Source organism: Festucalex cinctus, chromosome 4 (assembly GCF_051991245.1).
Source record: "Festucalex cinctus isolate MCC-2025b chromosome 4, RoL_Fcin_1.0, whole genome shotgun sequence".
Lineage (NCBI taxonomy): Eukaryota > Metazoa > Chordata > Actinopteri > Syngnathiformes > Syngnathidae > Festucalex > Festucalex cinctus.
Window position 1 is genome coordinate 24,481,618 of NC_135414.1, and position 15,284 is coordinate 24,496,901.

At 37.9% G+C, this 15,284-nt stretch overlaps 1 protein-coding gene across 1 annotated transcript in view; it reads right to left on the reverse strand.

The window, feature by feature from the left end:
* Positions 1–244: 244 nt before the first annotated feature.
* Positions 245–15,284, reverse strand: part of LOC144017871 (FERM domain-containing protein 5-like) — a 37,177-nt gene continuing 22,137 nt past the window's right edge. Inside the window, exons 2-14 of the mRNA XM_077519831.1 lie at positions 14,378–14,482; positions 13,016–13,058; positions 11,986–12,064; positions 8,382–8,479; positions 7,557–7,680; positions 7,128–7,215; positions 6,895–6,983; positions 6,747–6,810; positions 5,791–5,882; positions 5,630–5,704; positions 5,452–5,520; positions 4,960–5,066; positions 245–2,981 (exon numbers count right to left, since the gene is read on the reverse strand). Coding sequence (XP_077375957.1) covers positions 2,419–2,981; positions 4,960–5,066; positions 5,452–5,520; positions 5,630–5,704; positions 5,791–5,882; positions 6,747–6,810; positions 6,895–6,983; positions 7,128–7,215; positions 7,557–7,680; positions 8,382–8,479; positions 11,986–12,064; positions 13,016–13,058; positions 14,378–14,482 — 1,596 coding nt within the window. The 3' untranslated portion in view covers positions 245–2,418. The remainder of the gene's footprint in view (positions 2,982–4,959; positions 5,067–5,451; positions 5,521–5,629; positions 5,705–5,790; positions 5,883–6,746; positions 6,811–6,894; positions 6,984–7,127; positions 7,216–7,556; positions 7,681–8,381; positions 8,480–11,985; positions 12,065–13,015; positions 13,059–14,377; positions 14,483–15,284) is intronic.

The following is a 15,284-nucleotide window of genomic DNA, read 5'->3' on the forward strand; positions in this document are numbered from 1 at the left end:
CCTTTGAGTCAAAACAGACCCAATGCTTTGTGGGATACCAGCAATTAGTGGAGTTCATACATGTCACCACCTGAGGTTAGCTTTTATAAAGTAGACAAAAGCCTTTTGTAAGCCTTTTTTTTTTCCTCAACATATTTTGTCTTAGTATCACATCCGATGTGTGTGGCTAGTGATTAGGGAGTTCATACATGTTACCTCCTAAATGCATGCGTGTCAAGAGGAAGCAAGTAAGTTATTATAAATATTTCTTTTTTTGTTTTTTGCTTCCTGTTGTGTTAAGCCGAATGCATCAGGGAGTTCATATTGTAAACGTCACCGACTGATACTTGCTCGTCAAAGAATGAGGCAAAAAAGTAAGCTTTTGTTTCATCATTTGTTTCCTTTAGTGTCATACTGAATGCACTATAGAGATCACTAGCGATTCATGAGTTCATACAAGATGCTTTCTTGCCATAATGAAGCAAAACGAGGCTTTGTTTAGCCTTTTTGGCGTCAAAACCGTCAAACCATCCCAGTGCTTTGCAGGATACCAGCAATTAGGGAGTTCATACGCGTCATCGCTGGATGCATGCTCACCAAAATTAGGCAAAAATGTATCTTTTATTCATTATTTGCTTCTCTTAGCGCCCAACCTGTCATGGCTGATAATTAGGGAGTTCATACGATGATAACTGACTGGAAGGGGCGGAGCAAGAGCTCTACTCTTGACTGCAAATAATCACATCTTCCTGATTGTACATGCACACTGTGGACAAAAGCATTGAGACACCAGGCCAGTTAATTGAAAGTGCCGAATAGAGAGTCGCTGTGGGAATTTTGAGAGTGAGCCCGTGTGGGCAAGTTCATACACACCAAACCCGTACATGTACACTTTTATGGACCTTGCTATATGTGGGAACAAAAACCTTGGAAAGCGTACATTAGATTAGTATGAATATGGAGGTGTGGTGCATTTTGGACAATTGTCACTCACTACTGTATTTTTCATTTGTCCAGTCAAAGACACTGCAGGCTAAGGCTAAAGCAACACAAAACAGGTTTCTTTGGTGTGGTGATGAAAAGTAGCAATCCAGTAAACAGGACCTATCTGAGGCTGTATTGCAAGTCCATTCAAAGTCAGTGTAGCTCATTAAACATTAAAATAAACTTCACCTAACATAAACAAAAAAAGCTGCTCTTCTACTCACCTGTGTACAATGAAATGTCAAATTAGTTGGTGTACAGTATTGCACATTAAGATAAGTCAAACACTTGACTAGCAAGACTAGCTTGAACTCACATCGGCCTATTACACAAGATGATGTATGCTGTATTTGTGAGCATTATTTGGCTGCTAGTTCCCTAAAAATGCCACTTTTATTAACCTAAAGCCTTCATCAAAAGTCTTTGGATGGGAAAAGTTGATAGCAAGAGGTGCACAAAGAATACGAATATTCATATCAGCCAAAATGACTTCAACAGTAGTGCTACATTTATTAATATGACATACCTCATCCCATTTATTATATGGAGGGTTTTTAGTGCCAAAGTTAACTTATTTACTAAGTTAACTGATTATTATTATTTTTTTTTCAAAATAAGTTATAGACACACATATATGCATGTCTGTACATATATGGACATTTTTACATACACAATATACACATTGTATACATTCATATGTCTCTCCATAAAACAGATTGTTTCCCTGTTAAGTTTGGATTAATTTACGTTAATTAAAACCACCTATTTATTTTATTTTACATTTGTATTTATTCCACTGTGGCACAAAAAAAAAACCCTCCATACTGCTACAGCAGAATCACATCATAGAAATTGTACTTCAATTATGATGAGCAAAATATTCTTTCCTTCACACTTTTTCTCACGCTCAACATTCTCCTCATTGTTTGCTTGAAATGAACACGGCATTCCTTAGATTGGCTTCCGCATCGTTTCATAGTTGTAACTTACGATCGTATCCTGATGTACACAACACTCAATGGAACAAAAATAGGTACACCTGAACAATCGTAGGAGCTCCAGTACAAGAGCTGTAACAAAAATGGAATAATAATGCTCAGTTTTGATTGACCCTTGTCAGAGTGGCATTCATTTATCAGTTTGTCATGTTTAGTTGTTTTTTTTAAATAGAATTTTGTGTTGCCGCCAATTGTGATACACACAAGGCCTCAAGAGACGCACTTTACAAAACACGACTTTAATTGCTAGGTCCTTGAAAACGTCAATCCAAAGTGATCAGTATTATCTGTACTTAAGCTTCTAAACATTTGAATTGGATGGTCACTATATTATAATTCTATTTGTGAAGCACAGAAAACAAAAAGAGAGATACTTCATTGGACAATCCGTGGCTTGTGATGTGGGAAAAGCTGGGAAAAGGATGGCCATCTTCTTTTGCATTTTTCTTCTCCATGTTTACTTGCTGATGAGGAGTCCACCCATCCATCTGAGCTTACAGGCGAACCAGCGCCGCAGCGGGCAGAAGTACTCGAAGTGGAACTGCTGGAATTCGGGTGTCTTGCGGATGTCTCTCAGGAAGGCGATGTCCAGGTCGGACTCGGTCAGCACGATGAGGAGCAGCAGAAGGGCGAAGAGCAGTCCGATGGTGACCAGGAAAAGGCGCAGAACGCTCAGGATGAACTTGTGCAGTTCCTCCACGTCACTAGGGGGCGAAGGTCGGCTTTTAAGCGCCCGCGGAGCTTTCCTCCCGGCTCTTTTGTCCGAAGCTTCCAGAGATGCGCCACCCTCGTCCTCGTCGACACTGCAGGGGGCGCCGTTGAGGTGCATCTCCATCCCGCGTTCAGCCACGGGCGTAGGCAGGACGCTGTCCGAGGGGCTGTAGGCCTCGTCGGAGATGACCGACGACACGCTAGCCTCGCCGCCGTCCACCGTGCGGCCTTGGGATGGCAGGAAGGAATCACCGTGGGAGACGGAGCGCACCGGCGTGGAGTGGGCGCTGTCACGGAGGGACTCCAGACCTGATAATGCGGGGAAACGGATGCAAAAACAGAGACATAAAAAAAGTTACATTATATCGAATACCAAATCATCAAATCATAAATTACAAAGTGAATGTATTAATTATAATTATTAATAATATTTTTTTCAAGTCTTTAAAATTTAACAATCATTTTAAATGACAAAATTAATGAAATTATTTTTACAAAAATTTCAAAGTATTTCGAAAATGACTATTAATACAAATAGATGATTTTAAATAATTAATCCAACTAAAAAATGATTACTTTTTTTTTTTCTTAAAACAATATTTTAAATAAAAAATAATTTAATTTATCAACCGGTTATTTTCAATTGCAAACAGATACAGAAAAATCAGCATTTTTCAAAAATGACTTCAATTTCAATAGTTCAAAAGCTGACTTTTGTTTTGCATAAAACTAATTAAATATGTTAAATATAAATAATGTTAAAGATCAGGTAAGCAACAAATTAAATATTTGCAAAGTAGATTTTTTTTAATACTAAAATTACTAAAAAAATTAATTCCAAATTCAAATCAAAACAAAAAACTTCTGAAAATCTATTATTTATTTATTTATGTATCTATTTATTTATTTTTATGATTAGCATTAGTTTCAGAGCTAACTTTGATGGTCACACTTGCATGCAGTGGGTGTACTGTACACACTTTGCCACATAACAAAGTATGCAATACAATATAATTAGGAACATCGAAGCTGTAGAGGGAGCCCTTGTGCAAAAATATAAAATGGGATGATTGTTTCTTACAGCTCCTTTAGGGAACTCATTTCCCCACCAAACAGATTGCTCGTGTCTCCTCCGTACATTACAATAATCTAACAGGGAAATGATGAAGACAATTGGAAGGATAACATTTGCGCATGCAGCGGCGAGACTAATGAGTCTTGCATCACAATGCATGCGTTTGAGTTTATTCTCATTTGGATGTAGGAGACGCTGGATTAGCTTTCATTGGTCTTCTTAAGAAAGCAATCAACGACTTAAATAGGCCGGGCACGCGACGGCTCACGCACGAAAGATGTGCCACGCAATCAACAGCTTGTGATATCTAACAATACGATTTGAGGGACCACGAGAACATCTTCAAGAGGCTCAGAAAAAGCAGTCTTAGTTTTACCTGGACGAGGAGGAGCCTTGGAACTCCGGCCCAGTGCAGGCCCTTCCGTGAGGGAGGGGAAGAGCGGAAGGGCCCCCAGTGCCTTGCCCATCAGTCGGGGTCCCAGAGACAAGACGCGCACCTTCACATCGCGATAGCAGTGGTTGACCATGCGCAAGTGAACGTTCACCTTGGTCTCGATGCGGATCAGACACTTGACCATGGTTCACGATATGACCTTGAGGGTTCCCGCAAAGGATCTCAGCGACCATCTACTCCTGTTCTCACTACCAGGTCGGAAGCCACAATCAGGACTGGCAGACTTACGGAAAAAGACAAGGCCCGGGAATGTGGTCCACTCTGTACATCCCCCACCACCCCCCGGCCCTTCTCCTGTTGGCTATGACACACTCGGCTCGGCCCTTTCACGGCAGGAGCTATATTTGGACAGTTATTATTACCAGTGAGAATTCCACCGCAGACAGAGCGACAGGACAAAACACCAGACAGGGATCACGTTCAGTTCAAGGTCAGGGCCTAGTCTTGAAAAAACAGCGGTGCAGATGGTCCAGTTTGATTAAAAGGGGGCATATTATGGAAAATTTACTGTAATGAGTTGTTTACAAATAGTGCATGCCCAACCATCCAGTGGGAAAGTAATTAAACAACCAAGTATCTTTTATTGTGCCTATTTTGAAGCAGTTTGACGTTCCTGTGGCTACGGTTGCACATATTAATCAGGAATTTAAAATCCATGGGACAGCTTCGTGGTCCCCGACTCTTTCAAATCAATTTATCACCACCCCATCAAGCAATTTTATGCATGCGTGTGTGCGCATTTTTTTGTTTTTGTTTACCCTCCATGATGGAGATGTGTACCGCTCTCCTCCGTTGCCTGGGCACGCTTGTCAAACGAGGGCCGTGCGTGATGGACGGACAGCTCCTGCTTGGCACCATGCCCGCCCTGGACAAACATAACACATGTAAACACACGCATAAAGTATAACGGGACACGGCATAAGGTGCACCTGCACCTATTTGGCTTTCGGGTGAAATACCAACAATGAACCTAATATGCACCTTTAGAAGGTGAACTTAATTTGACCTTGTATAAACTTTTAAATGCACTTGTCCAGCTGTTCAGTGTTTCAGTAATTTTTGCACAATCAGCTGTTCTCTAACAAAGTTCAATGATGTTCAAATTGAATTCACCTGTAAAGATTGCAATGCATTTTATGCACGTCCTAAAATTTCCCCTGAAAACTGAATATCCCTAACTTTTTAGAATTACATACGTAACACACAATTTCTCAGTTAGTGTGTGGTTAGTATTTAGTAGGAATTCGAACCTGTGGATTTCAGGCGGGTCCCTTTTAATTTTGGCACTTTGTTCCATCACCTCCTTTGCAACTTTTCCACTGAAAAAAAAAAAAAAAAAAAAAAAACATGCATTCACATCACTGTCATATTCATGCTGTCAGTATATTAACAGTTATGATGCACAAAGAGGAAAATGATTTATGGTACCTGTATCTAAAGCGACTACCCTTGAAAAAGAGATTGCTACTGGACACTGTGCGCACTTGACTGGACTTCTCCAACCTGATGGAGAAAACAGACAATATTGCTTATTACGTTATGAGGACATGAAGTACATATTGTACAGCTTGTACAGTCCCGTGACTAACTTGTAGAAGGCTTGATTCTCCACGCCACACTTCCACAGGTGCTTACAGGCCTCAGGTGTGGGTGCAAAGTACGTCAATATGATCTTCTGATCCTAAAATACACACATACACAGTTCTTTAAATATTTCATTTGGACGACAATGTAATATCAGATGCTTGTTGGAATAGACCTAGTAACTTCAGATAAGGCTGTGCAATTAATCAAAATTCAATTCCAATTTCAATTATTACACTCCAGAATTACAAAATCAGCATAATCGTTAAACATTTTTTTGTTTTGTACCAAAAAATAAATGATCGTCCTACTGCACAGTGCACATGCTGCATTCCAACTTCAAGTTTAGCCAACATAAATAATAATAATAATAATAATAATAATAATAATAATAATAATAATAATAATAATAATAATAATAATAATATATTTTATTATCAATATTTAAAATTAAAAAATGTATTATAAATATACATTATTATAAATTCTGTTTGGTCCAAAAGGAACTTACGTAATTATAGTGTTTCTATTTTTTTTTTTAAATTGGTCCTAATATTTTAAATGTTTAAATATGTTCTTTTTTTTTTATACCAAAAAAAAATAAAATGATCGTCCTACTGCACAGTGCACAAAGCTTAAGCTGCACTCTAACTTCAAGTTTTTGCCAACATAAATTAAATAAATGAATATGTATTATTATAAATATATTGTAAATTCGGTCCAAAATGAACTTACATAATGATAGTGTTTTTATTTTTGTTTTTAAATTGGTCTTAATATTTATAAATGCTTAAACATATTCTTGTTTTGTACCAAAAAAAAAAATAATTTGAATAATCCGGATTTCAATTATTGCCGAAATAAGTGTTATTATCCCCCCCATAATTGCGGAGCCCTAACTTCAGATCGAAAGATTCTTGATGTGGTTCAATGATCAACATTTGCATCATGTGTACAGTACCTCAGTCTGATCTGCATATATATGGAACGTCTTGGCTTCAAACTTCAACTTGGTCACCTCATCCCTGACACATGAAAACATACAAAGCTGTAAGTTTGTATTCACTATGAATCTCTCTATCCATTGTTGTGCGGTCGTGGCACTCAACCAGGTGAGAATATGAATCCTCCGGTTGCCTTGCAGCACAGTGAATCCAAATGGAGTGAAGGCCAGGAAAGCTGGATTGCCAGACACGTCCTGACACAAAAAACAACAAACAATTGATAATGGATCATAATAGATCAGCACTGTTGGGCCATAATCAAAATCAACTTAAGTTTGTTAAGTATCTGCACATAATGTATTTTAGTGTTCCTGATGAATACATAAGCTGATGCGCACTTTGCATGGATGCGGGTCCACGCCATAGGTCTCCAACATCTGAGCCTTCTGGAGAAAGTTGAGCTCCGACGTTTCAGGACTTTGGCCTCTGCAAAAACAACAAACACCCTCTCTCAGCTCACACTTTGTCGTATTTAACACAAAATAGGAAACGTTCTGTATTTTTCAGTCCTTCACAGGCCTCCTTGTGCACACGCAGCTGAACGAGTGTGCTGGTTCAGTGTGTGTCCATTTCAGCGAGCATGTTGTGTGTGTGTAACCTGATGCATCATCCATAAAGGTTGACAAGCGAATGCGCGGCGTGATGACAAGGTTAAAGTTGACATAAGGGGCACGGCTGCTGCTTTAACCTTCTCCGTATATCACGCCGCGTCTCTGAAAGTGCGACAGGCGGGACACCCACCGCAAAATATTCAGGGGTCAACTTACATCAGCTCTCTCTTGTGGATGTCGGCAATCCGCCTCTCCAACTTCTCAGAGTGTTTGGGGAAGAACTGAAACTTGGAGCTGTAGCCTTCGGGGTGTTTTCCGGGGTCGTAGTCACCGATTTCAGCTGGAGAATGGAGACAGATTAACAAAACATGGAAGCATGGATGATGAAAACTGTACAGTATCGCCATTTGATTAGGTATACAGTGTTGCTACGCATATCCTTGAGTCACTCAGTATAAGCAGTATATTATTTTTAGGGTGCTTATATGCCGTTATTTGCTGAAAATTCACCAATTTGCTGTTTTTATGGTCATGCCAAGCCCTGTCTAATATATAAGTATTGCTTTGGCACCATCTTATGGCTTCTTGGTGCCAAGGAACTATGTTGAAGTAGGAGGAGGAGCTTCATTTACTCTACTTGGAGAAAAGTAACCCGAACAGAGGGATAGCATGCAAATTCCACACAGAAAGTCTGGAACAGAAATTCGAATAACGAACTAGCCATCATTTCAGCTAACAGTTTATAATGCTCATCACTGCCTCCTACAGGACTGGAGTGGAACAGTAACAAACACAGTTGATAGTTTAATTAATGGCAGCGTTCACACGCAAAGCCATTCTCTTATTTTAGTGAGCAGATTGTTGACAAAATTATTTTTCCTTGATTTGTTTAGCGGCTAGCAAACAGCTTGTAATGCTCATTACTGCCTCCTAATGGACTGAAGTATGTAAGTATCAACTTCAGTTTACAACCATTTTTCTTTTGACAATTTGGTTTGTTTTCCAGTTCTAGTTAACTCTTCTAAAGCCAACATGCGTTACCTTGTAAGATATACGCCGCCAAGAGAGCGGCGTCCGAGGTCTTGCACAGCAGACGGCCATGGTAGAGGTCCCTCTTCACCTGCAGGAAGACCAGATATCTGCAGCATGGAAGAAGACAGGTAGGATCTGTTATTTCGCATGCCTCCCTTTTACTGACTAAGTGCACTGGATCCCCATCAAACCACTCACAGTAGAAACATTGTACAATTTGGCAAAAACTATGCCTCTGAAGTCATACAAAACTTGTGAGTTTGAAATTTGTATTTTGTTGTATTATACAGCAATTGAATTGTGCCTGTGCGTTTTATAAGCTTAAACTTTAACAAAAATAAGACCAGAGTACGGTAATTTGATCCCTGAATCTCTCCCCTTTAGGTTTGAGCCCATTGGCACCACTTTGTGAAGCCAACAGTCTCAAATCCGGGCTTTAAGTTGGACAGTGATTCTAAATTGGATCAGCAAATTGGCGTTCTAGTTAAGTCCAGCTTTTGTCACCTCGGGCGGCTGGCTGACAAAGGCAAAGCCTTTTCTCACGCAGTAGCACTTTGAGACGGAAATTCATTTCTTAAAGACTTCACATCTGGATTAGTATAATGCACTTTATTTTGGAGTCAACCAGTCATTCCTCCATTTGGTTCAAAATACTACAGCTCACCTCTTAATTATTTAAAGACCTTGTAATGTGAATTCAGACATTGTTTTCTAAATAAATTATGCATGCTTGAAGATATTTGCAAAGGTGCAAAGACTGAGAATTATGTACCCAATTGTGGGAATATAGCGATATAAGTCACCCCTCTCTCACTGCATAAAAGGTTGAACGTTGTATGTATGTTTGGTTAGTTGGCATAATTGTAAGCTACTTTAATTTGGCCTGCCACACACAGAATGACGTAGCTGACAATGACTAAAGTGGACCCTCACAAAAATATTATTGTCAGGACTCGGGAACTCTTCACTGCACACAAAACTCCTCAAAAAATTCACTGTACTATATATTTTTTTTTTATGGAACCACACAAATATGGTGTCATTTTCATGGAAGAAGATGGCCACAAAGAAGAGGAATCAAATAGAATAAGGAGAACGTGTAGATACTGTATAAGTAGCTTATTTGTCTGTCACATTCTGTTTAGTTCTGCCCTCTTCTTGTTTGTTAATCATTTTTCTTTTACGGTCCCCTTGGTGAGCATTGGTGGGCGGAGTCTCCTGTGTCGCATTTGCTGGCCATTATCGTCATCAGCGGGGTATTTACCCTTCCCATTGTTTACCGTTCTGCCAGTAGTTACTTCTCGTCTTACATTATCCCGAATTTTATGTTACCGTGTTTTGACTATAACAGTGTCGTCCTTTCCCGACTTTACAGCCACCTACCTTAGTTTGTTGTTGATAATTTGGATTTATTTGCATGTTGACTTTTTTCACAACGCATTTTTTTTTAATTATTTGTATTAATTCATGCTCACGTGCTCCCTTTGTTTAATGAACTTTGTAGAGTGTGCTCTGTTGTCTTTGCATTGGGATCCACTAACACTGTTTCTATGCATACCTGACATTGTTTTGTTCTTTAGATAATATTAAATTGAGACTAGAGTTGAGTATAACAGTTATACTTCCTGTCAGATGTTTTGAGGGAGTCAGATTTACTGTTAATTTGCACGAATTGTTCCAAAGCCAGAATTAACTTGACAATAATGCAAAATATGATGCAGCTTCACATGGGAGACCGTTCATTAAACCGCGCCTCTCCGAGCAGAGAGGTCATAAAAAGTGCATATATTAAGCCTTTTCACTTGACAGGGCGCTACTTTCCTTTAATTATTTTTGCAGGCTTTTATTGGTGTCAGTGAAGTCAGTCGAAGTGGGCGAGCTGCTCTCCCTTGTTGGCTCCGTCAAAGCAGAACCAAGCTGTGAGTATTGTGTGAGATTTATTTGTGAGCAGACGGCGGGGGTTGGGTATGGATTTGATTTAGAGAGGGACGGCGTGAGCTCAGAGGCTGTGTGCATCATTTGTTAAATTGTCAGGTAGGCCTCACACAGGGCACCAGTGGAACAGAGACGTCGGTTACTGTTATAGACACTACATAGATCAGAGGTGTCCAAACTACGGCCCGGGGGGCCATTTGCGGCCCGCCGTCCATTTTTCAGTGGCCCGCGACATATGCTAAAAAAAAATGTCATTTGACTCAGTTCAAATAAAATAAACAATACAAAAATGTTTGGAGATGGTCAAAGTAAGAAGGGAGGGTATAGAAAAAACAGGCACCATTAAAGGTTATTTTAGTTAACTAAAACTAAAAACAAAACTAAAAAAAAAAAAAAAAAAAACTAAAACTAAAATTCAAAAAACAATATTGTTACCAAAATAAAATTAAAATGAAAATGCTTTTTTAAAAATGAAAACTAACTAAAACTACATTTTATGTTTACAAAACTAACTAAAACTAACTCTAATTATAGAAAAAATGTCTTCCGTTTTAGTCTTTGCTAATTAATTTAATGCACGAGCCTTTGGGGATGTTTTGGAATGTGATTTTTAGTAGATATATTTTGATATAAACTGGAATAATGACATTTGAAAGTATGTTACACAGAAGTGACATCATCTTGCAGCAGCCAATAGAAAAGCACCAAAAGATGTCACTCCCATGCTGTTTTTTTTAAATATCATGCACAAGTAATAGGTTTTTTTTAAATGTGTAATACTAATACTGAAATTAACTTAATTTTTTTAAAGAACTAAACTAATAAAAACTAACAGAACCACCCTGAAAACTAATAAGGACTAACTAAAATGAAAAATTCCAAAATTATAATAACCCTACTGCCATATAAAAAATAAATTGGTTTATATACTGTAGCATTTTTCGAAATATGCAAAAGCACAAATAAATTATTTGTACAATTTTTAGGACTAAACACAATTTCTCTTCATAACAATATGTGGCCCTTGCGTCCTTCTGATTTTCTGTATGTGGCCCTCAAATGAAAACGTTTGGACACCCCTGACATGGACAAATGTATTGGGACATAATGTGACAATAAGAGCGCCACTGACTTCTACTGTAGTGGATGTGAAATTACAGTTTACAATTAAACTTATTTGGCATCCCCCCCATACGACGACCCCACCTCCCCAGTGGGGCCCGTCCCAGTACTTGAGAAGGACAGTGTTAACCTACCATGCATGTTTGCCACCGTGCCGCCTTCATTTAACTAAAGTCTCGCGTGTGGGGATCATTTAATGAAGTTAATTAGAAGTCTGAAAAGCACTGGCCTTTTATAATCATACAGGGTACAGTTAGCTGGACCTAAATGTGCTCGAGACAATGAAGCAGCCCAGCGTGAGGCACGTTCATAGTTTAATAGAAAGTTGAGGAACATCTGAGATCTACTGCACCCGCAGCAAGAAAACATCAAAATAATGAGTCGTTACTCACCCACACCGTATTATAGAGACTAAAAGTGGATTGGCGCAAAGCTCCACTGCAAGATAGAATCAGCGAGGCGTGAACATGTCGCATCGTTCCGGTTCAAATGTGCATCGGTGTGAGAAAAAGTGAGCTGGCATGCAAAGAAGACGTGTCATCTCGTCATGCCCTACCTGGTGATTTCCTCCCGGAGGGCGGCAGGGTCAGGCGGGTAGAACTTGACACGCAAGCACATGGTGAAAGGAGGCTGAGCTGGGAGGCAACATAGCACGTATACGTGAATTTTGACAGTCTAACCGGTTTAGACAATTTAGCAGCCATTAGTACTACGATTAGTATTAGGGTCACACTTAGGAATCAAGTCATTTTGAGTCATATTATTGTGACAATAGTAGGGAAGAAAAAACCTCATATAAAGAGACAAATTTTCAATTTAAAATATTTTTTAAAATTTATTTTAAACTTTATTTATTTGTCTAAGTCTATCCAGATAAGGCAATTGAGAACAGATTCTCTTTTGCTAATCTGTGACTGTCACGTATAGATTAAACTATTTTAAAGTTTAATGTTAAAAAGGAGGAGTGTGATTTCACAGTTAATAAACAAATAAATATTTTACTAAAAACATGAATGTATTGTGCAAAAAAAAAAAAAAAAAAACATGACAAAAGTAATACTGGAATTCTGTACGCTGTTTAGTGTTTTTTTTTTTATTTTTTTTTATTTTATTTTTTTTTTTAATATAAGGTTAATATTGTATCCAAATCTGTACATTTGCAACAAATAATAAAAAAAAGTCAAATACTGTAAGAAAAAGGGATAATTAATTAATTTTATTTAATTTTATTAATTTATTAATTCTGAAATAAAATAAAGTCAAAATATGGTGGGAAAATAAGCAATTTCATGACAAAAATAATACATAAAAATATACTTGAGATTCTAATTTTGTTCTTGAAAAATGTTAATATTGCAACAAAAATTACATTTACAACAAAAACAAATACTGTACATTGTTATTGTTAAAATCTAATACTAAATCATATACTGTCTAATATTACTAAAAAAAAGTAGTTTCTAATACACACTTCAAATGAGACTTTTAATACAGTAAAACAATATATTTGTTATTTTTCTGTGGCCCCAATTTTCTCCTTCATAATTTCTGAATGAATGAATGTGACACATTTGTGAAATACTCACATTTCATTTGTTTGGCAATGGACTTTGAAAACTCCAACCAGTGCTGCAATGTAGAAAGGAAAGTCAAATGGAGACTATTAGGCTGCTCTTCTTTCCTTCTGCAGTTTGATTGCTCAGCAAGTAAACATGCTGACATAGAATCAATAACCAGAATAGCACACTCGTACACCCCACACCCCACCTCAGTGAAGGGAGCCCCTGTGCCAGGAGGAGAGGAAGTCCGTCAAAGGATGACGGCCAATAGTTGATGGTGTGTCAAAATGAGAGCAACTTGAGGCAATGAGCTCAACCTCGATTGACTTGTCAAATTTAACACGTGAACTCATTCAGTGCCAATGACGGCTATACACGTCTAAGTAGGGCTGTGCAATTAATCGAAATTCAATTATAATTTCAATTATTACACTCCACAATTACAAAATCAGCATAATCATAAACTAAAAAGATTATTGTGTTGTTTAAATTTATACATTTGCACCTTTTTAAAATTTTAAAATAACTGATTTGATGTTTTTTTTCATCCAAAAGGAACTTACATAAATATAGTGTTTCAAATAATTTTATTTGTCTTAATATTTTTGTATTTGTTTTTTATGTTTAAAAATTTTCTTGTTTTGTACCAAAAAATAAAAAAAAAATAAAACAATATTGCCCTACTGCACAGTGCATATGCTGCACTCCAACTTTCACATTTGTGCCAACATAAAAAAATATATATTATTATAAATTATGTTTGGTCCAAAACTTAATTATAGTGTTTCTATTTTTTTTTTTATTTGGTCCTAATATTTTTAAACGCTTAAACATTTTCTTGTTTTGTGCCAAAACATAAATAACCGTTTGAATAATCGTGATTTCAACTATTGCCAAAATAGTCCTGATTATTATTTTTCCCCATAATCGAGCAGCCCTAGTCAAAGATCCATTTTTACTGGGCTGGCAGTGAATGAGTTAAATGACCTCCTTCCCCCTTTCAGGAACTTATTTTATCTTCAAAGCAATAACCTTGATAATTTGAACATGTGATCAATTTGCCTAAGAGAGCAAGGGTAGAAATACACTAGGCACCAAATGCTAGGAATAATGTCAGGATAGCCTGGAAATGCACGACTTAATTTGGCTTCTAAAATTTTAAAAGACACATGTCCAGCTGTTGAATGTTTTCAGTACTTTTTGCACGACTTGCTGTTTTCCATCTAGCACCTTAACAAAGGTCAACTTCAGGTCACCAGTTAACTTTTTACGACTTGTGTAAGTAACATGATCACTGCCATCATCAGATTTTCTATTCAATGCAAGAAAAATGTTGATTTTGAAGAGCAAAAGAAATTATATAAGTACGATATCATCTTTATTATTCACCCGCTGCTTGTCTGGGTCCACATATCTGATGCCGAAGTAGTCCTTCTCCAGCAGGTTAAGGTGGTGGCAGATGAGGTCAAACAGGTACTGACCTTTTGCATCCCGCTACAAGAAAGAGACACACATTATTACCGGTACTTCTATACCAGGGAACATCATATGGTAAATTGAATTAATTGCCTATTTCTGAAAATGACTTTTTGAAGAAGCCCTTCTGAATTTCGGAAAATTTTGATGTAATTTGGCTAGTTTACACATTAACCTCCCCAAAACAGTGTCTCTCCAAACATGTCTTCATAAGCTATGCTGGGTGAAGATCCAAAGCCACTTTCAAGGGATGACTGGACTACCCTGTCTGAACCACTATCATGCAAAGGTAAGCAAAATTAGTAGGTTTTGCTGAATGCACAGATTAGCGTTAGCTTCACATAAGTGGCACAGTGATGCATACATTATGAAGTGCCACCTACACGAGTGAAAATGTTTTTATTATCTTTCCACACTTTGGGCTCCACTTCCGCATGCAAGTCGAAGTTTCATATATTCATCAACATAAGCAATGGAAGAACATACAGCAGCATCATAATGTATATAAAACACATCGTCAGGTAATACATTTTGTTTTGATGCGGTCCAGGATTTATTTATTTATTTTATTTTAAGGGAGAAAACGGCCACCAGACACTGTTTAAATATTTCACCACCCTCCAGGGAGGATTATGAGGGCGATCAAATATTCATATTGAAGCAGCAGCCATCTGTGACGGCTCGGCTGCACCAAAAAGAAGAAGAAATAGTCTAGGTGCGGATAAATGAGGAGGAAGTGCCAGGGAAAGAGAAAAGGATGCTCTGCAATTACATTCTCTGCTTCATTTTTCTGTTGAGAAGTGCAAAACCCACATTTATT